At 46.2% G+C, this 26,202-nt stretch overlaps 1 protein-coding gene across 4 annotated transcripts in view; it reads right to left on the bottom strand.

Moving 5' to 3' along the window:
* The window catches only part of MAN1C1 (mannosidase alpha class 1C member 1), an 89,286-nt gene that overhangs the window by 5,775 nt on the left and 57,309 nt on the right, over positions 1-26,202 (bottom strand). For all 4 annotated transcript variants that reach the window (XM_073317874.2, XM_073317873.2, XM_073317872.2 and 1 more), the window contains 7 exons: positions 22,047-22,162; positions 18,645-18,725; positions 15,000-15,094; positions 8,007-8,130; positions 4,887-4,980; positions 845-960; positions 497-716 (listed from right to left, as the gene is read on the bottom strand). In XM_073317874.2, coding sequence (XP_073173975.1) covers positions 497-716; positions 845-960; positions 4,887-4,980; positions 8,007-8,130; positions 15,000-15,094; positions 18,645-18,725; positions 22,047-22,162 — 846 coding nt within the window. The remainder of the gene's footprint in view (positions 1-496; positions 717-844; positions 961-4,886; positions 4,981-8,006; positions 8,131-14,999; positions 15,095-18,644; positions 18,726-22,046; positions 22,163-26,202) is intronic.

Here is a 26,202-nt window from a genome sequence, read left to right as displayed (position 1 = left end):
TTCTAACACCCTACAATGCTCAACTGACCATTTAGCTTGTTTCAGCTGTATATTGTGGGAGAAATTAAAGGCAGATCAGTGCTTTACTCCATTTGTTATGGCAATACCTCAAAGTGCTGAGATATAGGAACTCAGATTACTCCTTTTATAGGGAGAAAGCGTGGCTTTGTGATTAGAACACAGGGACCGGGGTTCAGGAGATCTTGGGTCAGTTGCCAGCTCTGCCGCTGGTTTCTTGTATGACTTTGCAAGTCACTCAACCTCTCTGTGGCTCAGTTTCCTCAGATTCTCAGGATCTGAAATGGGGATACCAATATTGACTTTTCTCACAGGGGTGCGGCAAGGACAGATGAATGTTAAACGCCCTCTTATTTTGATGGAAGATGCTGCAAAAGTGCCAAAGAATTACTGCAATGCGAGATTCAATTTTTTAGCAGCTGTAAATCCTTTCCTACCACAGTAATTTATCAGCAGTACTTTAATCCACAATGTTTACCTGAGCGTGCATAGGATTCATGACACGTGTGAGTAATCTCTGCGGCTAGATCCATATAATGTTGCTTTTTCTCTTCTGCTGCTTGTTCTGCTCCAAGGGCTATCATGCCACCAGAGAAGCAAGCCAAATGGCCCATTTTGTGATCCAAGATGCCACCTCTCCATTCTGCAATGTAGGTCAATCCTCCGGCAGATTTTTTAACCAAATGTTTTTCTATAGCCTAAAATGTATTAAAAATCAGTATCTGAACACATCTTGCAGGAAGGAAAAACAAACTGCTTTGACTAACATTCTGTTGGACAAAATATTCCTTATAAGAAATACAGCTGGAGAAGCAATCGAACTTACCTCTAGTGCATCATTATACATCTTTTTAGCTTCAGTGTCTCTCTTGTCTGACATCAGCCAGGATTTGATCAGATATTCATAAAAGCTGTCCCCAAGGCCCCCAATGGAGACGTGGTCTGCAGTGGTGGAAGCCAACAAGAGACTGCTGCATAACTATTTTTGCACATGATCTACGATACACAGTTGCTTTACCAGACAGAACAATTCCGCCCTTATTAAATAGTTTGACTCAATTCTCCCCCCTTTTTGGTTTCCTGTTGGAGGCTAGCATTACATTTTTTAGAAAATTAAGAAGGAAAGTGTAACCATAAGGAAAACATTCCGTCTTTTACCAAGTGCCAGTTGCCCTTAATTAAACTACTCAAAGCTTTCACTTGCCACGGTTAGTTACATGATAAATTAAAGATGCTTCCTGTTTATGAGATAAAAACCATATCCTGGGCTAACAAACTGAGAGCAGACACATACATGGATGGAGCTGCATGTCCACTAAACATCACGGGCCAGATCCTCACAATATTTAGGTGCCTAACTCTCATTGAAAATAATGGGAGTTAGACACCTAACTACCTTTGAGGATGTGGCCCTACCTCTCACTCTTTCCCTCATGGAGAGGGGGTGTAACGAATGGAGGAAGGGGAGAATACGAATTGGATATCGGCATCACAGCAGAAAAAGGATGATTGGACAGAACTGCCAGCAGAGGGCACCCTGGCTGCTAACGGGGACTGGTGGTTTCTAGTCTCTGCCTGGAGTGTGATACAGCCCGCATGCAGAAGTCCTAGGTTTCTGGTATATTAAAATAAAGCCAGGTGGGGAGATGTGCACTGAATATTTACCTGTGGGGAAATCAGATTTCCAAGGCTGCCTGTTCAGATTGCATAGTGGTATGACCTTACTGAAGAGGAGAATGCTAAGCAATCACTATGGGAAACAGGTCTGACACTGCAGTTGCAGGTTTCTGCCTGGGGAATCAGCGTGGGAAACAGCTGGACACATTTATATCTTTAAAATGCAATGGGGGAAAACCCAACACTCCTTCTTTGAAGCAGCCAAATTCACCCTTCAAATGAGCAAGAAAAAACACTTCTCCTAGCCATTTAAATATGAAATGGACTAGACCTATTAACTAGGGTTACCCACCTACATGTCTGTATGATTTCATTTTAAACGTTAAGTAGATACAGTAGGTTTTTCGGATTAGCTATGCTGTTTTTCCACTTTTCTGTTGTGCATATCAAGTCCTGAGGTTTATTTTGAATACTAAATCCTATCTAGAGGCGAGATCAACAACCCCGCATTTGACTGACCTGAAGAGCAACATCCCTGATAAATTTCAGAGTAGCAGCCGTGTTAGTCTGCATTTGCAAAAAGAAAAGGAGGACTTGTGGCACCTTAGAGACTAACGAATTTATTTGAGCATAAGCTTTCGTGAGCTACAGCTCACTTCATCGGATGCATTCAGTGATAAAGTATGTGGCCAATGAACCGTAGAATAATCCATGGCAAAACAATGAGATTAGAAACCCGGATTCAGGAAAGAGGATACAATATTTTACAAATACAGGTTGCAGATTGTCTTTAATGGAAGTGTATGATCCTAGGCGTGTCAGAACAATCACCAAAGCAAGAGCGCTAGGGCAGAATTGTTTTCCACATGTTAAAAGCAAGGCCAGAATTTGCCTCCCAGACCCTCTGTGTAAACAAGTCATTAATTTCATCAGGGAGGCTGTGCCTTAATTTTCAAAAGGTAACGACTGCAGCTAGCAGAGTTCCAGCATTCCTTCTCATTGGGGTGGTCTGACAATCTGCTCTGGTCACGGTTACACCTTTTAGGGAAAACATGACAATTGTACTAAAAAGGGCTTATTGCAAACAGCTTTAACAAAGAGAAAGAAAATGAGAGACTGGCACCTATGATAGTCCCTGTGGCAGGCAACAGCTACAGTTTCTCTCTACCTTGGCATCTGCCACCAGCTGACTCCTAGGTCCACCAGAGGGTTCCTAGGCTGAGCAGTCTCTCAGCTCCCTGGATATCAGATTCGGATCACGAGGCCAGCTTATATGCTACTGCCATAAGAAGTTTGAGGTGCCACCAAGCCCGCTCCTGGCTTAGCCAACTGGTGAATTTTAATCTAGTCCTGTGGCCTCCATCTCACTCCAAACCATCTAAATGGGCAGTTATTAACCAGCAAACCTCTGGGGATCCCTACAAGCATCACAAAAGGTGGGAGCAGAATGGTTAAAATGGATTAAATTAGTGGATTTAAATGGAACTGAATTGGTGGCCAAAATGGATGAACACTGAATACCCAGAAGGTATTCTATACACTTCAATCTAGTCGCTTACAATTAGAAGAATATGGACACAGCTCTTTGGGAAGTGATGCATTAGCAACGAGTTATCAGAATGAAAGACTGATAAAGGTGAGTCACATTATTTCCCCCCCTCTGTGCTGCAAAGGGAAATGTACCATGCTGATGCAAACGGCAATGACCTAAAGAAAACACCATCACAAGGATGTAGCACTAGGATGCGAGATTAATTTTTCCAGTGGAAAGGTTGCAATAACTCTACAAACACAAATGTGAAGGGTGAAACCACTTACAAGGGGATGTGGATAATTCAGAAAGTCAATGAATGGGACGAACCGGGGAACTGACTTTCTTCTCATTGAAGTTCTGGTTTACTGGGACAATTGCAATTGTTCAAGATGTTTTGCTGAGACTATTTTCAACACAAGCCTTGTCAATTACTGTTAAGAGGTGTTGCTAGGGCTGTTAAAGGTCATGGATTGATCACAGCTAGTGTTCTCTCACCTGTCCCATACAATGGCAGCTATGCAACTGCCCTATCAATTACAATTAGCGTGACTAATATAGTGGTTAAAAAGGTCACAAGTGATCCAAGGGAATGAACAGAGTTGCAGAGACATGAGGCAAAAATTATTTCAATGAACTTTGCTTAATTGGGACCAATTGGAATCCACTGAGGAGGCCAAATTAAAAGCAGCCTCTACTTTACTTCCTGATTTATTGTAAATAGTAATGCCTTGAGTAAAATTCTGCCGTCAGACCAGTAATACAATGGGGTGGGAAGGGCAGAGGCAGGGGTTCTGCACAAATGGGGAGAAGTGGAACAGAGGCGTCAAGACTGATGTACAAACTGGAGAGCAAGATTTTGCCTTTGAACAACAGAACAGATGTTGCCTGGCCTTTTCTCTGGATATTGGAAGGGTGAAGTGGCTTAGGAAGAAGCAGGATCAGAATAAAGACACTGTTCCTACTGTCCTCATGATCCCGCATGTTTCTCCCTCTTGCACACCTGTATTTTCCCCCTGGACCAGTGTCGCATTCCTAATAGTGATGCAAGAGACAGACAGACACATACACGCATCCCACTCATTGTCTCAATAGGAAAATCCAACAGCAAGTACCATAGTAATGGTAATGCGTTTGTGCATGTATGAGACTGGCTAGAGGGATAGTGCGGCAGGGTTCCTTCATTCCTTATATTCCTCATTTTTTTTTTCTGGGGAGGATCTCAAACTCCACTCTCTTACTGCTTCTCCAGAAGATTTCTTACTTGCTGCATTAAATATAGTAACTAACCAAATCTCTTTGGTCTCATCCTGTAGCTTTCATGTGTAACTCCCAGGGAGGACAATGGGATCACTGAAGTGAGGATGGGGGCCTTAAAGAGACATGCCAACTTTTAATGAATCATGTAGCATAATCCTACCATGTGTACGACTATGGGTCCTAAACCTCACTTTGGAGGTAAGATACTCACTCAGCTCGGAATAAGACTCCTGTGAAAGATGATTATACTGCATCTTCTCAATAAGGTTACCTTTATCTAATCACCATGGATAATGAGCTCCTTGACCAGCATTAGTGAGGGCTTTTATCAGGCAGATGAGAAATGTCCTTGGCTTGCTGTTCTTGTAGTTACAGATCACCTTCTAAGGAATAGCACAAATGCTGAAACACATCAGTAGCATTTCCTGAGCACAGCTCGGAATAAGAGAGCGATACTTACGCTGGACCCAGTTCCCAGTGACCGGACTGAGAAAGTTAGGATACAGGCCCTGCGGTTTCTCAATTCTGTTCAGGACTTTGCGGATGTTCATCACCTACAAAGAGAAAATGGACAAGACGCTTTCTATTTTTCCATTAAGAAATCCAGCATTTCTGCACTATAAGTGAAACGAGCTTAACTTTGCAATTAGAATCATAGGACTGGAAGGGACCTCGAGACGTCATCTAGTCCTGTTCCCTGCACCCAAGGCAGGACTAAGTAATAACTAGACCATTCCTAACAGTTATTTGTTTAACCTGCTCTTAAAAACCTCCAATGATGGAGATTCCACAACCTTCCTAAGCAATTTATTCCAGTGCTTAACCACCCTGACAGTTAGGAAGTTTTTCCTAATCTCCAACCTAAACCTCTTTTGCTGCAATTTAAACCCATTGCTTCTTGTCTATCCTCAGAGGTTAATGAGAACAATTTTTTTTCTGTTGGTTTTAACATCCAATTGCACAAGTAACGGTCCAAGGACAGTGTCTTTATTGTAAATGCTGCTATTGTTTCAGGATTGGGAAATGAAAACTATCATACCCCTTAGGGAAGGGTCCTCAAGAGAGTGACCCTTCTATAGGAATTCTGAGGCCCAGGGGATATATTCTTTATTAAATTCTATAGGTTTTTAGAGTAATTTCTAGTCTCATCTGCAACCCAATTCCACAAGGTACATAAGCACTTGCTTAACTTTGAATTCAAGAGGGCTGCTCACATGCTTAAATGTAGGCATGTGCGAAAATACCTTGCTGAGTCAGAGCCTTTAATTCCTAGAACAGCCCCACTTAATTCCTGCAGCGCCGCTGTTGGTTTCAACCTTATTAAACACTACAGGACTTTTACGTACTGGATGAAAATAAATTGTGTGCAGCATATATATTCCACTGTAACCTACACAGCAGCTTATATACTCTAAACCTTTTATAAGATTAGACAATTTATATGCCAAAAGCTGGTCACACAGATTTAAAGTCAGTGTTTCCAAGGAAGTTATCACGCTGCCCGACATTTACTGAAGTTAAGTAGCATGGCACATTAATGACCTGTTTGAACAAAGACGCAGATGGACATTATTCCCATTAAAAATGACACGAGTCCCAAGCTGCATGCTAATGAGTTGATTTGCTCCTCTGAAGTCATTTCCCTCCGGATGGCTGGCTGAGCCCATATCCTCCTGGGCTTCCTCTCTCACATGGTGTTATCTTTAACCCCATACATTTGCGGCGGAATATAATGAGCATGTTCAGGGTGGGAGACGCCACTACAGAAAGGTTCTCACCCTAATTCGTTTGCTGGGTTTTCAGCCAGAAAAGGGGAACTTGATTGGCTTCCGGGGAGATGGGGGGAACAGACTGTGCCAATACAGCACAATTTAACAACAACAAATTTGGGATTAATCCTAGATTTAAACACTGCCCCCCCCCCTTTTACCTATCCCTTGTGTTTTTGGCACACATCTGCCCTTCGGTCCCTCACTCAGCTCTCCTTCCCATCCACCCACTTTCCTTTCTTGTATCTCTCTCTTCTCTCCCTCTTTCACTTTTTTCTCTCCTTTCTGCAATTTATCGTCATCATTTTCCTTTTGTATTATTAGCCTCCCTTCTTCCTTCTACATTTCCATTTTTTCCTTCTCTTTCCCATTCAGTTTCCCCTTTTCCTTCATTTTCTTCTTCTCACTCCTATTTGACATTGTCTCTCTCCATTATTTTTTCATGGTCTCTGTTAGCTTTTCTCTACTACACTCCCCCATCCCCTTTCCATTCTGCGTCTCTCTCCCTGACCCCAAAATCACTGAGCAAGCAGGGTGGCAGGCTAGCACTGCGAAACATCCTGTGAACAGTCTGTTCTCAAGCTATTTCCCTGGAAATACAGGGAGAACAATCGAAGTATGTTCACCACACACTGGTACTCTGAGTGTGATCCGTTTTCATCAGACTCACAGGGGAAGGTCTGATTCTAATTGGAGTGATTTGTCTCCCTCAGAGTGAGTTCCTCAGGAAACACGTGGGGACAGCTAATGATCGCTAGTATCCTACAGTATATTAAGTTGCTCTCACATGCACTATAAGATCACTTGGAAAAAAACCCCTCAAGGTAACGTGTAATATTCATAGATTTTAAACTTAGAAGTTACAAAAGGAATCCAATGCGTCAACTGTCAGACCTTGCCCACATAGGAGACCTTTGCGGAAATCCTGATGGCTGGAGCATTGCATTTAAAGTCAGTTTACAGCAGCAATTCTCCACGGCTGCAGTGCAGTAATATTAACATACCAGGGTTATTAACCATTATCGTTGTGGGATGCACCAGACAGGTTAATATAGCCTGTGCCCCTGTATTTAGGACTCAACTGAGGCACAAAAAAACTAAGGCGTCTGCCAGTCATCACCACTGCAGGAAGCAGGAATGTGGAAGGGCCAAAAAAAATGTAAATAGAAAAAATAAACCAAAAACTTAGGAGTGTTCCAACCCCAAGTGGAGCAACAGAACCTCAGACAAATAAGGGTGTGGTCAATGCACAGGACTGGTGCATAGACATGAGACCTAATCCTCAAAAAATATCATCAGTGCTCCAGACTCCATCACAGAAGGAGTAGTTAGACTCACCGGCATGGTGCATACGTGAGTGGTTCAGTGAATTCTCTCACACAATACACTGACTTGCTGTAAAGAAATACGGATCCTACAGTGGGACAGTCAGCACAGTACATATTGAGTCTGGAATTCTGCCACTGGAAGCTGGGATCAGCTGAAGCGTCTGTGCTGACAGGCTGGAGACAAGGCATTTGTAGTGGAGAGTCCCTGGCTGCCGAACTTGCTCCCTCCAGCTGTCTGCCAGATCCCGTTAGTGACCCCCCCCAGCCCACAAGGCACCTCTTTATGGTCCCGTGTCTGTCTCTGGATCGTCACCAGAAAGGTGTCTCTTACGGTGAGCTGGGGTGGTAGAGCAAGGATGGCTAGCTGCACCGTCTGCTCTGGGCAGCTGCATGCAACATGGTACTTTATGCCATAAGCCCAGACGCCAGGGCGATGGGTACATAAGAATCATTTCAGTAAAGAATGAGTAGTTAAGTACTTGCCTTTTCAGTAAACACTGGGTTTCCAGAGAGCTCCGTGAGGTGCAGGAATTCTAAATGCAGGGTGCCAAATTCTGCTAAGATACTGCTTCCTGCAGAGGCCCACCCCCAACTCCAGCTCATGCCACTGCGAGGACAAAATAGGGAGCCTTCATTACCAAGCAAACACAGCCGGTTTCTCTACAAGCCTGGGGCAAAGCTCTCCCTCCGTATCCCCTGGGCAGATCCTGCATTTGCTCTGCGGTGTGGAACCCCTACTAGAGGCCCAGGGTGTGGAGAGTTTTGCTTTTAACCAATATGGCTACACGGCATTCACAGGTTTGTAGGGACCCTGTGCGTCGAACAATTAGTGGCACCAAAGAGTTCTTAGCTTTATAGGGGTAGTTTGGCCCAAAGCAAATAAGCCGACTGAGCAGGTCCACTGGACAAGGCAATCTCAAATAATCACAGTCTCCTACGCAGAGCCGGGCTTGAACCAGCCCCTCGGTGCAAACTCACCCAAGTGCTGCATTGGCGGGAGGGCACAGAGGGAGTACCGAATCTGAATCCAAGTTTCCCAGCTGGCTCATCCCTACGATGGGCTAAGCCAAAGCCCCGGGTTCCTGGAAGTGCAGGAGGCTTGAAAGCCTAGGTTTGAGGTGCAGCACCACCGCTAATCTGACAGTTATACAGTGCCTTGCCCCAAAAGGATCCTCAAATGCTTTGTACGCCTCTACATTTAACACCACAGGATGGATGGGTGGGCGGGGCAGCAACCAAATCAGCACACAGGGCCGCACAACGCGTGGGAAGGGGAAACGCCCACAGGTATTGGGCCAGATCTAATATCCATGCAGCCCAAAGTTCTACTCTGAGACACCCTGACTTCCTGGGCCTCATCTTACAGACCTTGCAAAGACTGGAAGGGCCAGATACACCTAAGGAAAGTTAGTAGACACTGTATAAAGCTAACTGGTATACATTTGTTTGGATCTCCTCTCATCAGACCCTTCCCCTCTCCCTCCTCCCACAAGCCACTATTCTGTATGCTAATCTCCAGTTCTGCCAACTCCAGGCAGAAAGGAAAAAAATCCTCATCTCGTTATTGCATCAGCACAGTGTGAGTAAATGGGGAGCGTGTTCTAACGGTGAACAGCAGTGCATACACGTGCGGGTCCTGTGGTGATAAGGCCTCGCACTGGGTGGAAATGGATTGCCAAAGGGGGAGCTCTCTGATCACAAACATTCTCATTCACTCTTTACTTGGGCTTGCTTTTTCCCTTGACCCTTTCCCTGCCCCAGCCCACTGCTATAAATTACAGCTCTCGGCAGTGATTCTGTCTCTCCCAAATCTACACAGACAAGAAAAGCGACCTATATCTTGAGGGACGGATCCCAAAATAGCCTCTGCAGGGAAGCTCAGCGGTTCTCTTTCCAGCAATGACACAGGCTTGATCCCTCGAGTACCATGATCCTCGGTAGATATTGACAATATTGCCCATTTCCAATCACGTGTCTTCCCTTTTTACGGCAGCCAGAACCATCGCTGAAACTGGGGGAAACAACTAGACGGTGCCCGAACGCTTCTGTTAGAAGATAAGGATTTCTGCTATTGATCAAGGCTAAAGCTAATGACCTTTCACTGGAAAAATGTTATTCTTGTCTGAGAAATGTAGAAAACATTTTTAGGTGCAGAATTATTCCTTATGCTGCCAGAGAAAAGCAGCAAACCTTTCAGTAGACAGCATATTCCCCCGGTAATTTAAATTGATAGAGTATTCTTCTCTTTCTGTCCAAAGCTGGCTGCAAACTTTGCTGGGTGCAGTTCGAACAGCTGTCCCAGAAGTGATTGTATTTCAGCAGCAGGAATCCCACTGTCCATATTTGGAAGAAGTGCACGCTATACAGTAAAAGCCAGCTCATTTTGAGTGAGGTTAAATGCAGTATTAGTTTAATATTGGCTGTATCTACCATACAAGACTATATCCTGCCGTTGGACGGATGGCACTACTAAACGATCTCATGGGTGTTTCCTGTATCTGTCCACTAGGACCCTAATCATCATATTTTCTTTATCTGCTGCATTGAAAGAATAGGAAAATACGATCTCACAAACAGAAATCACCTAATAAGCCGCTGTGACGGATAGGGCAACTTCCTGCACAAACCTTCCTGAATGAAGTCTAAGTTCCTTAGATGTTCATTGTATTCAAAATGCAGATATTTATGTATTATTATGGGATTGTAGGTAATGTCTCGAGGGGGGAGATAGCTAGTGTAAGCCTGGGATGTGCTATGACTTTCAAAGGACTCTTTTAAACAATGTGCCTGACAAGAATGAACTTTCGGTTAAGTGGGTTTCCTAGGAAATCTCTTGGGGAAGGTGAACGGAAATGTAGCCTCCCATCTCCAGTTACGCAAAGCCCCAGCCTTTTGAAGCTATGCCCTGGGGAAAGGTCTATTGTCTGCTGATCAGCTACTCCTGGAATCTCAAGAGCAAAGACCCCCGCTATATAAAAGACAGGCCAACTTGTCCAAAGGGGTTCTTGTTCTGAGCAAGAAGTGTTATGAACTCCTCACCACAAGAACTTCTCTGTGTGTGGCTGAATGATTGACTCCAACCAGAGTCCTCATTGGAGATGGAAATGATCTCTGGTCAGCTTATTAGCACGCATTTAGATTCTTTTATTGTTTTAATATGTTTTCTCTGGAATGCTTTTCACCTTAAGAATAAATGTGCTTGCTTAGGAAAAGCTGCGTAGTACCTTACAACTGTGGGCAATTACACTGTTCATAGGCTTGGAAGAGAAAGCAAAGTTCAGCTGCTGGACATTTTGGCTGTCGGGCTTGCGGGGGAAATAACAGGCCATTGTGCAGCCTGGAAATACCCTCGTCAGGAGGGAGTGAGATGTGTGTCTCACCTAAGACAGGTGTCAGCTGGGAAAGGTTGAGAGTGGGTGTCGTCTTTGGTGGACCAGGAACAGGAATACAGGTGCAGTGGACCTGAACTGGGACAGCTGCTTCAAACTAGATATGTTCTGAATCAACTGGACAAGGCTAAAGACTGCGCTGGTTATGACAGAAGTACTCCGAGCTGACAGGAGTTGAAAGAAATAGCCTTGAAAATCTCCATCCCAAATGCTTTGAGTAGACCGTTGGCTGAAAGGCTGCTAAGGGTTGGTCCACCTTCACCAGCCCTCTGGATTGAAGACAAGCCGGAAGTGGGCCTCTGCAGAAAACATGTTCTAGCAGTAGAGCTCAAATGGACTTGGCCTTCCTCGCTAGCTTCTCTCCTAACAGCTGAGAAACATTCCTTCCAAAGACTGTCTTGACGATGACACTAGCCTTTAAGGTAAGGGAAGATGTGCAGCTCTAATAGTAACCTTATTCCAAAAAACACATACTGGTATTTAATAACTATCAAAAGTCTTTTAGCATCGGGCTAGGCATCTCCACAGAGCTTTGCAAACAGAGACTAAGACAAAGCCCTTGCCCCGAAGTGCCAAAGTAGGAAAGAATCAAACACACAAATCAAGATACAGGCTAATCACTCAGAGAGATTATTGCTTAGAGGGAAGGATGGGGTTTGAGGAGAGATGTGACGGGGGGATTGGGGTCTGGCAGGCAGGAACAGGAAAAGCCCAGAAGGCAGCAGAAGACAAAGCAGGAAGCCTGGAGTGCAAAAAAAAGAGACCAAGGGATCAATAAGGAAAGGGGACTGGAGGGAGTGTGGGGACCCACTTGAGGGGGTAGAAAGGAAGGATGGAGGGCCAGAAAGGAGAATATTCCAGTAATCGAGACGACCAAGGCATGGGCCTGGGTTTCAGCAGTGGGAATAGTGATGAAAGGATGGATTTTGGTGCTATTAAAGAGGTAGGAGTTGCAGGATTTAGGAAGGGTCTGATCATGGGGGGAAAGGAAAGAGAAGAACTGAAGACTGCACTGAGGTGACAAACCAGGGACATGGGAAAGATGGTGGAAGTTGTTAATAATAGAGAAGGGGGAGCGTAGGAGAGGGATCTGGAAGTTCAGTATCAGAAAGAGTCAGTTTGAGATTGTGGAGGAATATCCAGGGGGAGACATCAGAGGCAGAAAGGGAGAGGTTGGCGCTAGAGAGCAAGTTATGGGAATGGTCTATGTAGAGAAACCCGTGGAAGTGGATGAGATCTCTAAGAGAGAAATGGTGCTAGAAGGCAGGGGGTAATGAGCACAGAACCTGAGGGTTCTCAACAGACAAGGGAAGAGTGATCAGCACTCAAAGGAGACGCTGGAGGAGTAGCCAGCAAGGTGGGAGGAGAATAAGGAGAGCAGAGTTATGAAGGCAAAGAAAGGAGAAAAAGCTAAAGAAGGGCTGATCAACTGTGTCAAAAGCAGAGCTATCAAAGAAGAACCACCATCCCTTGGCCTGAGAAAGGAAAAGGCTATTAGCGACTTTGGACCATAGTGTGGAGGCAGACTGCATTAGATCAAAGAGGGTGCAAGAGGAAAGGAAGCTGGAATAAACAATATGCTCTAGGACCCTGGAGCCAAATGGGCCGAGGGCGACGAGATGGTAGTTTAGAGAGGCTAGTGGGTGGAGGGACGGATTTTTCAAGACATGACAAGACAGAGCATTCGATGGCACAAGGGACGGGCAGGCACCCTGCAGGATTCAAGAGCACCAGGGCAGGAGGTGACGCTGAAGTGGCTGGAGGAGATAAAGCCCTGGGAAGAGAAGCAGCCTGGGTTAGCAGATCCTGGTTGCAAAAGTAGAAATAAAAGGGTTGAGAGACTGGGCTTTAGTTAGGGAAAAACCTTCCGTTGGTTTTGGCATCTGACTGGTTGGAAGTCTGTCCCGATATTCAGACTAAACAGCCCCTCTCTCAAGGTCATTCCATTGCTCCTACGTACACCTCCATGTATTGTATCCCACTGAACAACTCCTCTCATTCTGGGGAGCTTTCACCCTTCAAATGCAGGCTGTTTGTTACGTTCGAACCACAGCCAAGCTACGCACATTTAGCTCTTTTCATCTTTGCTCCTACATAATTACTGGCGGCCCCCTAATCCGTTTCAGTGCTCTTCTCAGAGCTCTAGCCAGTAATGCAGACTCTTGCTTTTAGGAAGCCTCTGGCTATTTTGATTTTCTTCCGTATTAGCCAAGGTCATCAGCAAGATATTTCAGGGTGTCTGGGCAGATACACTCTGTCATCTTGATTGTCTTTGCAAACGGTAGAGTGAGGTACGGCATTTCTGCAAAAGGTGAGCCAGTGCGTGACCTTGTATTGAGGAAGAGGCACCACCTGAGACTTTCTCATCCAGCCAGGAAGCAGAATGTCATTCCTGGAAGGATACAATTAAGGTGGTGGAGACGTTCAAAGTTTTCATTGCACGGAGCGTTAAGCAGCGGGCGACGGTGACATTTGAGCAATGGATCACCCCGGGTTCCATGTTCAATGAAATCTCCCACTTTACAGGGAAAGGAACCCAATGGCAGATGTGGGGTAAAATGACCCCAGCTGCTGCTCTGAGTGCTGTGGCAGGGAGGACGGAAGGGTTTTGTTAACTCATGTTGCCTAGTCTCTGTGCTGCAGCCTGTGTGCAGGTTTTAAAATCCCAGGGACTTTAGCTAGTTGGCATCAAAATGAGCCAACGAGTCCTGATGGGCAGGAAGTGTTGTGTAGTAGTTAGAACTGGGGACGGGGAATGAACGCTCATGGTTTCCACTCCTGTCTCTTTGGTTATTTAACCTATCTGCCTCAGCTCCCCGCTTTATGTCACATACCTCAGAGGCGGTGTTGTAGCACTAAGGTCTGGTCTACACTGAAAACTTGCATTGGCACAGCTATGTCTCTCAGGGGTGTGAAAAATCCACCCCCCCAACAAGAGATGGGCTATGCCAACCTACCCCAGTGTAGACAGTGCTAGTTCAATGGAAGAAGAACCTAGCTACTGTCCCTCGTGGAGGTGGATTAGCTACAGCCAGGGGAGAACCCCTCCTGTCACTGTGGCGAGTTTTGCCACCGAAGCAGTTGAAGTGTAGATGTCGCCTAAGGGAATGTTGTGGAGTCTAGGCAGGCAGAAAACTACATGGGTTGCGGCTATTCATATAGATTTGGATACAAAACTGACCTTTGCCACAAGGTCTATTTCGCAGCTTCCATGCATGGAGCCGCACAGATCCAGAAAAGTAGCCTCGTGCATCTAGCCTGGTGCACTGCAAAAACATGCAGAGCAAGCAGAGTTCTAAATGCAGGGCCCACCAAAAAAATTCAAAGGCAAATGTGAGTGGGAACATCCTGTTCCAATGGGGCGGCTCTGCCAGGAAGTGAAGGAAGAAAATGTGGACGGCTGAAAAAATTAATAAACCACAGCTGGATTTAATGTGAGTCACCCTTGATTACGGCCAAGATGCCGCCTGGAGTTTGAGTTGCCAAAACGAATATCCTCCAAGAGTCGGGGGGGAGATGCTACAGAAAGATGCTAAAAGAATAACTGGATTAAACAAAATGAATACGTTCATGGAGAATAGGTCCATCAACAGCATTAGCCAAGATGGTCTGGGACACAACCCCGGGCTCAGGGCAACCCTAAATCTCTAATTACTAGAGGCTGGGTGTGGAAGAAAAGGATGGATCTCACCATAATCTCCCTGTTCTGTACACTTCTCCTGAAGCTCTGGCCCCAGTGCTGAGACAGGATGCTGGGCAAAATGGACCATGGTCTGACCCAGTATAGCAGCTCTTATGTTCTTAGAGGCAAAATACCCCTGAGGAACAGTTGTTACTCCTTTACAAGTGTTCAGTACATAAATCATAGAATCTCAGGAGGTCATCTAGCCCAACCCCCTGCTCAAAGCAGGACCAATCCCCAACTAAATCATCCAAATATCCCACTCCCCCCGATCCCTAAATGGCCCCCTCAAGGATTGAACTCACAACCCTGGGTTTAGCAGGTCAATGCTCAAACCACTGAGCTATCCCTCCTCCCCAGTAAGACCTACTGCTAACGATGGGAAAATAATGAGGTGTGTCTTGCCTGCCCAGATTTATGACACCTCGTGGGATACCAGTGGGGGTGTTAAAGGCTGGTAGAAGTTTCTCTCCAAGTTCTAGAGCTTTGCTCTTGAATACCTGTTAGACAAAAAGAGGAAAAGAGAGTTAAAATATACATTGTATTGCTTGCTAGTATCAGTCATGCTGGTTTTCTTAAACTTCACTTTTCCATACACTCCCAGACAGACACAAGTTATAAAGTGGGTAAGAATGATGGGACATTACAGGGCTTTCATTTCCAAATAGTGGGGTAGCCCTAGGCCTACATATTGGGATGGGCCTGAACCAAACCCCATGAGGAAGTTTTGATCTGAACCAGAATTTATATATGGCCCCTGGAGATCCACAACAGACCAGTCTAAAATCCTGGATCCAAACGGGCCTCAGACTTTGGATCTGGATGTGAGCTTTGCAGCGTTGGCTCACGTTACAGTAGAGGAGATCTCCCTTTCTAACCAAATTACAGGATCAGTTCTGTTAACTTCTGACTCAGAGTCCTGGGTTAATGAGTTCGAAAGTTCCCAGTTGGAATATAACTGGCATTAGGACATTTGGCAGTTTCAGGGCACTGGGGTTTGTGTGAACCCTTTTCCTTTTCCCTTGGTTTTGGTTCTTATGGACACACTCCTTGTGAGTTTTACTCTGAACCCAGAAATTCAAAGTTAAACAGCCAAAACGGCCAAGTTTTGCCCTATTATGGGACAAACCCACCATGTTTTCCATGGCTTCCTCATGAAACCAGAGATCATCCCAGGATCATTAAATGAGCTCAGCTTGGGCTTGGGGTTTCATTGTCCTAGTTCTGCACAGCTCTAACCACTCTCAAAGCTGTGTGCTTCCCACTGCCTAGAGAGCTTAGTGTCTGCATATGTAAAGCCACCCATTGCTACATCCAGCTGTTCTCTTGAATTTCTGAAACCTTCTAAGTACTTTCCCTTGGAACTTGAAGCCAAGTTCTGCATTAGCTGGGGGAATAGTAGATAAACTGGATTAAGCATCTGTATCTTGCTGTGCTAAAACGTGAGATCTGCCCACATGGCACAGATCTCCAGTCCCTAAGCTCCTGGAACTGCTCCTTTAACCTACTGAGCAAAGACCAATTTCTTGGGTCAAAGGTCTCCACTTCTAATGCTGCTGGCTGCTCTAACACCAATGATGGGCAGCTGGCTAGTAGCTTTGCTCAGAGTACTGTTACAAGAACACGCCCTTCTGGGTTGATTTGAGTTGATCTTGCAAAGCATGGCTTTGGGGACAAAGGGTCCCCTTTTAAGAACTTGTTGTGGGATGGTGGGGGAAAACAGAAGTGAAGACATCAAAATTAAAGCAGATTTCTAAGGATGAAGCATGCTATGGTTTACAAAGCAAGTTGCTGATAGCTCACATGACTTCTAATTTCAAGAACACATATTTTATACACACATACACACACACACAGACACTCCTTTAAGTGCAACTAATTTCCAGAGAGGATCCCTGGCCTCATCATGGCTAAGTTATCACCCTTTCCATTCCTAATTTCCGAGTTATGGGCTTTCTAATCAAATGATAGCTTATGGGGGCTGGTTGCACAAAGCCGCCAGACACAATTATTTTGGGACAAACTGATACAAGCAATAATCTGCGCTCAAGAGATTTGTCTTGAGCAAGAGAAGCCTGTAAGTGACAAGAGATCAAGCACAAGCCTTCTACCTCTAACCTCCCTAGTTCAGTCCAAGTTGTCACAACAGTTCTAAGAAAGCAAGACATTATTGCTCTGAGAAATACAGCATGGAGGAAACCCAAACTTGCCCATGGGCTTTGAGGCCTTTGTCACAGTAGAGGAAGGTATAGGGAGCTGGTTCAGAAGGGAAAACCATGAGGAAGTGACTAGATTATTGAGGGGCGAGGCACTGAACTGACACAGGACAGACACTGACCTGTCTGCTGAGCTCACTCTCTAGCCTGCTGCCCCAGCTTTACGGTTTCGTGGCCTCTCTTCCTTCTCTGTCAAGTTGAAGTCAATGGAAGCTGTGAGCATGAGGGGCTGCAGCACAAGGCACTAGATCTTTGAGAGTTTTCCCAGCAGGGAAATCCCAGGAGGAACAAATTCCTGTAACTCATCCAAAATGCAGCCTTAATTATGGAGCTTCTCCCAGGTCTCCACAAATCACTGGCATCACAATGTAAGGACTAGTCATTTCCTCCTATCATGGGCAGCTCCCTCCAACAGAAGCCGCCGGCCTGTAGCAATATGGGAGTTGCTTGAAAAGGTTATTTACTTGTTGCTTAAGGCCCAATCCTGCAGCCGTATGCTAGCAGAACTCCCATTGAGATCAGTGGGATCAGGCCTTCTGTTTGCCTGAGATATTCAGGGTAGAGGAGTAATCTCTTGATCTCCCCACATCTGGTTTTTAAATTCCAGCACAGCTATATTATGAGACAGGTTATGTGTTAAGATATGGCCTACGTTTGGGAGGGATAGGTGGGAGAAAGAGAGAGCAGTGTTTTCAGTAGGAATCTTCTGATTTAGCCAGAATTCGTTGCGGGCCTAGTGCTCATTGGAACGCTGCTCCACCACCCTCGGAAAGGGGTGCCTTTCCCCAAAGGTCAACTCAACTCTGCTGGCTGAGTGGGGAAACCAGGGGTTGGGGCAATTCTACCAAACGTACTTGCTTGGATCAGTCCTTGTGTAACCCTGTGGTGAGCGTGTGTTACAAATCCCCCTCTGTGCTGATCCACATAGGATAGGAGTTGTTACCACCCCCACCTACGAAGCCACGGCTCTTCAGCTCAAGCTGCTGCAATTCAGACAGATATCTGGCTCAATCCCCAGTGTGTTGACCATGGGGGTGGTTGTCACATCAGTCACTTCCTCTTCCCAAAGGAAGCTGATGGCTCAAATCCCAGATGAATCCTCATGTATGGCCAGCCCTCTGGGTTCACACATGGGGATTGAATCGGGAACCTCCGGAGCTAAAAGCGTGAGTTTTGACAATCTGAGTTAAAGAGCCATGGCCCGGTAGCTGGGGGTTGTAACAGACTCATATCCACTGCGTACTGGCACAGAGGGGAGCTTGTAACACACACTCACCAGTCCATGACATTTGCACACTAAAGAAAGGCTCCTTGCACATGGATGGCGTTAGCCACAGCCTGGCCCCCTGCTTTATCGGTGCAAACTTTTGCTACACAAAAAATAGAACACTAATTTGGGGTTTTCACAAATAGCTGCCACCAATAAGCTAACACTTAGCCTGCGGGGCTATTTGGAGCGACCCCAAAGTTTGCGCTATTGCCTATATTTAGGCTACAAAGTAACAAGGACTGAGGGAAAGGCAAAGATCACTGCAAATGCATTTCAGTGGGGACCAATGCACCAAGCTGAAAAACGATCTTGCTAAAATTGTCCGTTGGAGAAAAGATCTTTATAGATGAGCCAGGCATGGCAAGCATAAGGTAATTGTGTGAGACTTAATTAAAAGACTGCTAGTGGGAGTTCAATATTCATAAAAAACAGGTTTAGCCTCTTGTTACAGAGGGATTATTTTATGTTCAGTTGAGCACCGCTGGGAGCAGCCCTATCCAGAAATACACCTGCACATTCATTATTTGAGACAGTGAGAGATATGCAGGATGTGTGGAAACAAACCTCTTCACCGGTTAGGTAGTACGTCGTCAAGAGCCCTCCGACATAACGAATGTTCACTTCGAACAAGGACGCTTCTCCATTCTGAAAAGATCATCATCAGATAGTAACTGGAAGGTACAAGTGAAGACTTACAGCAACCATGCAGACATAGGGCCAGTGAGAGTGCCTTGGAATAATTCTAGGCACGTTCACAAAACTCTGCAATCCTATTCACAGTTTAATAACACTTTGCCTTTTTCTGGCATCTTTCATCTAGGATCTCAAAGAGCTTTATACATGAAGCCGCACAACCCCCTAGGAGGTAGCTTAAGTGAGCTATCGGGATCACTTTGTTACCACTGAAATGGTTTCTGGGTAAAACGCAGCAGCTGTTTAATAGCAGTGAAACACTACCCAACAGATTACGAAAGAAAGCGTGAGGAAGTGTACTTCCTCCAGTTGAAAATGAAAAGGCAATGCAGGCAGCCAGAAAATAGTTACGTACGTTGAAAGCTGGACAGGACGCTGGAGTTAACATCTCTATTCTTACAAGAAGGGCAGAGAGATTTCGAGAGCCCACAAGAAGTCAGGACTGTTTTGAATGGCCAAAAGATGGCACCCTCCTGTACTGAGCCTTCTCGCACCATATGGGAGCATTCCTTCAGCACTGACTCAGCGGGCAGAGTGCCACCTTTTGCATCACCACAACAACTTCCTGGCGTGGCCAGATGTTCTCTGGAGGTCTCCCATTCAAGGACTTACCAGGCTCAACCCTACTTGGTTTGTAAGACCTGACAGGACCACAGCCCAGGATGGCACAGCTGCTGCCACACTGAGTGGCAGACAAACAAACCAGTGCCCAGGTGCCCTGCTAGGAGATGGTGAACATGCAGTGATGTGGTTCACTGAACCTCCCAGGAAGCCACTCACCTGGAACGAGTTAAGATCTATTTTATTCCAGGTCCCGATCAGCAAATGTCAAAGCAATTGCCTTCAAACTGTGCTTTTTAAACTGTGCTCCTAGACTGTGAACCTGCCAGGCAAATTATTTCTTCCTCTCAGATAAACACATAAAACTACCAACAGGAGGCTCTTACAAGAGCGCAGCATTTTCCATGAATGGGATAGAGGGATAGGAATTCTTTACCCACTGCATTAATCTGGCTCTTCCAACAATCCCACTGGGTTACATATGAAAACAGAGGTCTTCTCCCAGGGAAGGCTGGAAGGATCAGAGACACAATGTGCCATCCAGAGAGGGAGGCAAAAGCCAAAGGAAGCAGCTCAAGATCACGCAGGAAGTGACAGTACTGTAAAGGGGGAGAGAGAGGGAGAACCTGGAAAAGGCTGGACTGGAAGGAGGAGAGAAAGCAAAAGATCCAGGCTGGGAAATAAAATCAGTGGACCTAATATAGCTGCAAATAGCAATTAATGATTTGTTTGCTGGGCGCCGGTTCTTAGGCCATCAATTAACCAGGGTCATGGAACACTGCTGTACACACAGCCTGCTGCTGGTTAACACGGTCGTCCGTGCTGCATTCCTTTTAGAGTTTGGGGATTATTTTTGTCCCTCAGCCTCCCTGTCTCACGCTTCTCTAAGCAAACTTGCACTTCCCACATAGTCAGTGGTCTGTCTGGGTATCTACACCACACTTGCCACTAGTCAGTAAATCCAAACAGCTGCTCTGCCACAGACCTGAACGGTCTCTTCTTTCCCCACTGCCTGAGTCAGGCCCACCCTGCCGCATCTAGCTGCTGAGAGTTCCACCACCCCTGAAGACAGCAGCTCTCCGGGGGGGGCCTTGGTTGCAGAGGGGCCGCCCGTCAGAGTTTGGGTCCAGCCCACTGAACGCTTTAAAAGGCAAGACCAGTACCTCCAGCTTGACTGTGTTTTCTGGGCAGCCAGTGGAACAAACAGCACTGGAGTGACATGTAGAATCTCCTTCCTTAGAGGTTTTTAAGGTCAGGCTTGACAAAGCCCTGGCTGGGATGATTTAACTGGGAATTGGTCCTGCTTCGAGCCGGGGGTTGGACTAGATGACCTTCTGGGGTCCCTTCCAACCCTGATATTCTATGATTCTATGATGCTGACAGCTGATAATCCAGCTTCCTCTGTTGAGACGGTTTGCGTTGTACCTCTGAAACTGTTTTTACTCCCCATGCTGGCAAATTATCTCAGCAGCAAATGAGGCTACTTTTGAAATGACACCCTCTCCTTCCTTGTCATTTCTCTCTTAAGCCTCGCACTGAATTCCCCTCTCCAGTCAAGGCCACCATCCCACTCCTGCCTGTGTAAGTCAGCTTCTTGTCTCAAAGCCAATTTTTAATTAATTTCAACCCTTCTCTCCCTGCACTGCACATCTGACTCCAGTGATCAATCAATAATATTCATTTTAGTCTTTGCCGATCAATCTATTGTGTGGGCCAGGAGTAAAAGCTTTTGTCAAATCCAGATAAATTATCTCCCCATTGATTTTGTCCCTTGTTTATCGATTCAGTAACATACTTAAAAGCATTCAAGCTAATATATCAGATGTGATCTTCCTATTATGAATCCATGATGGCCATCCCTTCCCAAATGATACTTTTCTAAAAAGGCAGCTGCATTCATTTTTCCCCATGTACTAACTAGGACAGACATAAAGAAATTAAAATTTTAATGGCATTTTGAGCTTAATGGCTTCCATAGACCACGTCAGGCTGTGGACCCGTCTCGCAAGCGAAGAACAACTCCGTATGTAGATGGGAGACCTTCACGGAAGATACAGGAAGGAGTGCTGGCCATTCTGTAGGTGGAGCTCCTCATTTTTCATACTTATCCAGTATCCCAGCAGTGTGGTTGGGGTCAGGCCTATCGAGAGAAATTTGGGACCCCACCCCCTTCCCTTTCACTTTATTGACACAGATGTTACAAACATTTTGGGGTCCCCCACAACTTAAGGCCCTGGCACAATTGTCCCTCTCCCCCCCTCCCCTTCCCGTTAGCTTTGGAGTCCTGTGCTGCTTTTGAATAACACAAAGAGGTACTGGTCAATAATTTATAAGGAGGGGTGTCAAAAAAATCCCCTCCCTAAGAGCAGGGTGATCAGTCTATAATTTGCAGAAAGAAAACCTGATATCATGGGGAGGGGGTTCAATCTGGGGGACATATGCTGGAGGTCTCCTGTTCACACTGATCAATCTTCCTTGGAGTGTCTAAAAATTAGAGATGGAAATTTTCTAACAGAAAGAGCATTACCCCCTGTTCAGGCTAATTCCGCGGAAGACCTCAGGAATGAAGGATGGCTGCAGGAATCACTGGGTGGAGTTCTGTGCTCTGTGCTGTGCAGGGGGTTAGTTGGATCACAATGTTCCCTTCTGGACTTGCAATCTATGAATCTGACTCATTGTCCCTTGCACTGACATTTTCAATTACTGACTCACCACATTCAAGTCCAAGCTCTTCTCCACCCAGCTTTTCGCTTCTTGGAATTCCTCCCCAAGCTCCATGATGTACAGAGTATCTAAGGCATCCACTATGGTAGCCCCTCGAAGGCCCCCTGTATCGGCAAACAAAGAACAACTTGTTTAAATCTTATTCACCTTCCGTTTTTGGATATCAACTGGTCAGGTTCATTTTCATTTCACCCTTTTAACACTGAAGGTGACTGTGCACGTTGGGGGAGGTGTCAACCTTTTAACACGCTCCCTCCCTGTTTCCAACTTTAACGATGGGGTAAAACAATAGCATGTTTGGACAGGATGAGAGCAATCGCTGAGATGAGGTAAAGGACTTCAACGGTATACGGCTGTATACGAGACGCAGCCCACACCAGAACTCCAGGTGGGAACTCCGCTGAACTTTGGGAATGTTCCGCTTGGCATTTGGACCTGAATTAAATGGACCGAGGCTGTGCAAGGAGCTTGGACCAAAGGCTTTCCAACAGGACTAGTGAGTTTGGGATCTTTAAAAGGGGCCTGATTTTCAGAGGGCAGAAAAATGGGCCCGAAGTTGGGCACCCAAAATCACTAGTCACGTCTGCAAATCTTGGCCTTATTTTCCAGTTCTGGAATGTGCCTGCAATCAGGACAGCTTGTGACATTTCAGCCCAGCAGATGCAAAGCCTTGCCCTGACTTGGCTACATACCCAAACTGCAGCCTCTCTCTAATCTGGGTCTGAAACACAGTTGCCCAGCTCCCCAGTGAGGTCATCACCAAACATGCATAGGCTGCCAGGGACCACTGTGCTAGCCAGCGTGACCACAGAGGATGACGTTGCAACAGTCATCATGTGGTGATGTCCCTGGATCTGGATCAGTCCTGCAAGTCCACCAGGTAAGGTCCGGGCCTGCACCCCTTCGTGTGTCAATGGCGAGTTTGAGAACCCAGTGCGTGCGCGGGGGGGTTTCCGTCCATCCTGGCGACACGGCTGAAGAGCAGGCATGCAACGTACAACGCAATAAAATGAATGACTGAAGCGAGGCCAGAAGGCATCATAGTGTCTGTGTACAATGGCAGAAGATCTTGCACGGTGTGTGGCAACTACAAGCCAATCTCATTGTTTTCGGTCCCTGAAAGGTCTTTGTTCATGTTCTGCTTGGTAGGATACAGCTGCTCCTTCACAGACTTTGTCATCCGCAGCAGTCAGGTTTCACGGCAGGACTGTCCACAATGGACGCTGGACTTACCCTTTGGATTCTGGCTGACATAGCACGTGCTTAGCACCCACCGGCAGCCAAGCTCCCCTCCCTTCTCCCCCCAGTGCCTCCTGCCCACCGCAGATCAGCTGTTCTGCGGCATGCAGGAGGCACTGGGAGGGAAGGGGGAGGAGAGGGGATGGGGCACGCTCGGGGGAGGGGGCAGAACTGGGCTGGAAGAGGTGGGTCTGGGGCAGAGCAGGAAGAGGCGGGGCGGGGTCTTGGGGGAAGAGGTGGAGTGGTGGCAGGGCCTGGGGCGGAGTGGGGGCGGGAAAAGGTGGGGCGGGGGCTTAGCGGGGTTGAGCACCCCCAGGGCAAGTTGAAAGCCAGCCCCTGTGTTGGCTGAACTGTACAGAGGATTTAACCAATCTGCTTCATGTGGCACACAGAATCGACCTCAAAGTGGCTTTCGGCTCAGTCAGCACTTTGGCTTGCACTGAAAGGAGCTGGTGTTCCAAATGTTCTGCTAAATCTAGTATATGATCTTCACACTGATATTGGTGTGAAAGTGTGCCTTGGTTCGTGACTTTTGCCACATTTCTACATAACCTCAGGTGTGCCGCAGGGATACATTCTCCTCCAGGCACTATTCTGTCGAGCTACTCACTGGATGTTAGGACTTGCCGTTCCTCTCATTGAAACCAAAGTTGGTCAAGAAGTGCTTCCAACCAAGACTATGCCGATGACACTGCCTTGCTTGTGGAGAAGTCACAAAATTTCAGCCCCGCTCACCACGGTCTCCAAGACGGCACCCCCACTGTGAGATTGAACATCTCATGACAGAAGACCAAGGTCCAGAACTTTGGAGCTGGGCCACCAGAACCCCTGGCGCAGGTGGGGTTGAGTACCATGGAGAACTGCTTGGTGAGGGCCAAGAACAATACTTCAATTTCTGAAAGACGATACTCAAGATAAAGTAATATTAATATATTGTTTGTTCTGTGGAACACTAAGCCTACATTTGCGGCATGCGGTGACTCATGGTTTCCCACTACAAATGTATGATATATGGCATTAGGTGGCAGCAGCTTGATTAAAAATGAAGCCCTTGGACACTTAACAGAGACTCGGTGAGCTCAAGGGAGAGCTCCACTCACTTAACTAACAGAATGAATTGTTATCCATGAGTGTGCCCATTTTTCTCCAGCAGAGGGCAATGAGGCGTATGCAGACTAAGCACAGTCCCTCACAAATACTTGGATCTGCCATGTCAACCACGTAAAAACCCATGTCAGACTTTCCGTATAAAGTAATTGGGACTACAGAGGAAGACTTTCAACAAAAGACAGCGACATTGTATCCTGTGCTGAGATGTGGAATGGTGATACGTGGAACTGTATCCCATGCAAGCTGGGATCAGTGTGATTTAAATAGTTCAGTACTCTGAACAGCAGCAGAGATATGGTCTCACAGGATCTCAGTGACACAGTTTCATTTCTGGTGGCTGAGAGTCCCTAAAAGTCCATCTAGTCATCAGAAGGCAACGCAGCAGGGGAGGTGAAAGAGAACATGGGTCACTGGCCTGTGTGCATGGACTTTGAGATTGGAGGCCATCGTTTTCCTTCGTAACCAAATATACACAGCTCTTCACTTGGAAGCTACCCATTACCCAGCCCCCAAAAGGCAAATGAAAGCTTCTCCATCATTTCCTGCATTTTCCTGAATGCCCACTGGAGTAGGACTTCTGTGTGTAGTTACTGGTTTGCTCTTACGTCAAGATTAGAGGCACACAAGCATTGCTTCATTGCTGTCACAGCTCTGTCCTTTGTCCTAAGAGAACTGGACCGCAGGGGTGGGTGGCCAGATTCAGCGTTCGTTTCTGCAGAGGGTGATGCTGCTGGTGACAACTCTCTTGAATACTGCGTGCAGATGTGGTCGCCCCATTTAAAAAAAAATATATTGGAATTGGAAAAGGTTCAGCAAAAGGCAACAAAAATGATTAGGGGTATGGAACGGCTTCCGTATGGGGAGAGATTAATAAGAATGGGACTTTTTAGCTTGGAAAAGAGACGATTAAGGGGAGATAGAATTGAGGCCTATAAAATCATGACTGGTGTGGAGAAAGTAAATAAGGAAATGTTATTTACTCCTTCTCAGAACACAAGAACTAGGGGTCACCAAATGAAATTAATAGGCAGCAGATTTAAAGCAAATAAAAGGAAGTATTTCTTCATACAAGGCACAACGTCAACCTGTGGAACTCTTTGCCAGAGGATGTTGTGAAGGCCAAGACCACAACAGGGTTCAAAAAAGAACTAGATAAATTCATAGAGGATAGGTCCATCAATGGCTATTAGCCAGGCTGGGCAGGGATGGTGTCCCTAGCCTCTGTTTGCCAGAAGCTGGGAGTGGGCTACAGGGGATGGATCACTTGATGATTCCCTGTTCTGTTCATTCCCTCTGGGGCACCTGGCATGGGCCACTGTCAGAAGACAGGATACTGGGCTAGATGGACCTTTGGTCTGACCCAGTAGGGCCGTTCTTATATACCACCATTGCCCTTTCCCTCCTAACCACAAAGCCTCAAATACTCGACTGATATCCAGGAGCTTTCAGGAGGGATGCTGCTGCTTTGGCTCAACTTCTTCGTCTCACATTTTAAATCAATTATATTAAACTAAAAATGGGTCTCAGCCACAAATGCCAGGTCCAGGTCAGAACTTTCCTAGAAAGCATTCATACTGGGACAGAACATTTTGAGTGCCCTCTAGTGGTGGTTCTAATTATAGTACTACTTAGTACAAGAAACAACTGTTGGATTACATCCAGAAACCTTCACAGGAAGTGGGGTATATTGGTAAGTTGGAGAGCGGGGGAAACGTGGAAATATGGGAATAGTTAGCAACAAACCTTGAGATCTCAGTCTTTCTTTATTTAAAAAATAATCCCCGGGGCAGACGAC

This window comes from Lepidochelys kempii, chromosome 19, assembly GCF_965140285.1.
Source record: "Lepidochelys kempii isolate rLepKem1 chromosome 19, rLepKem1.hap1, whole genome shotgun sequence".
Taxonomy (NCBI): domain Eukaryota; kingdom Metazoa; phylum Chordata; order Testudines; family Cheloniidae; genus Lepidochelys; species Lepidochelys kempii.
Note: the sequence above shows the minus strand (reverse complement) of the source record. Positions and strands in the feature narration are given on the sequence as shown.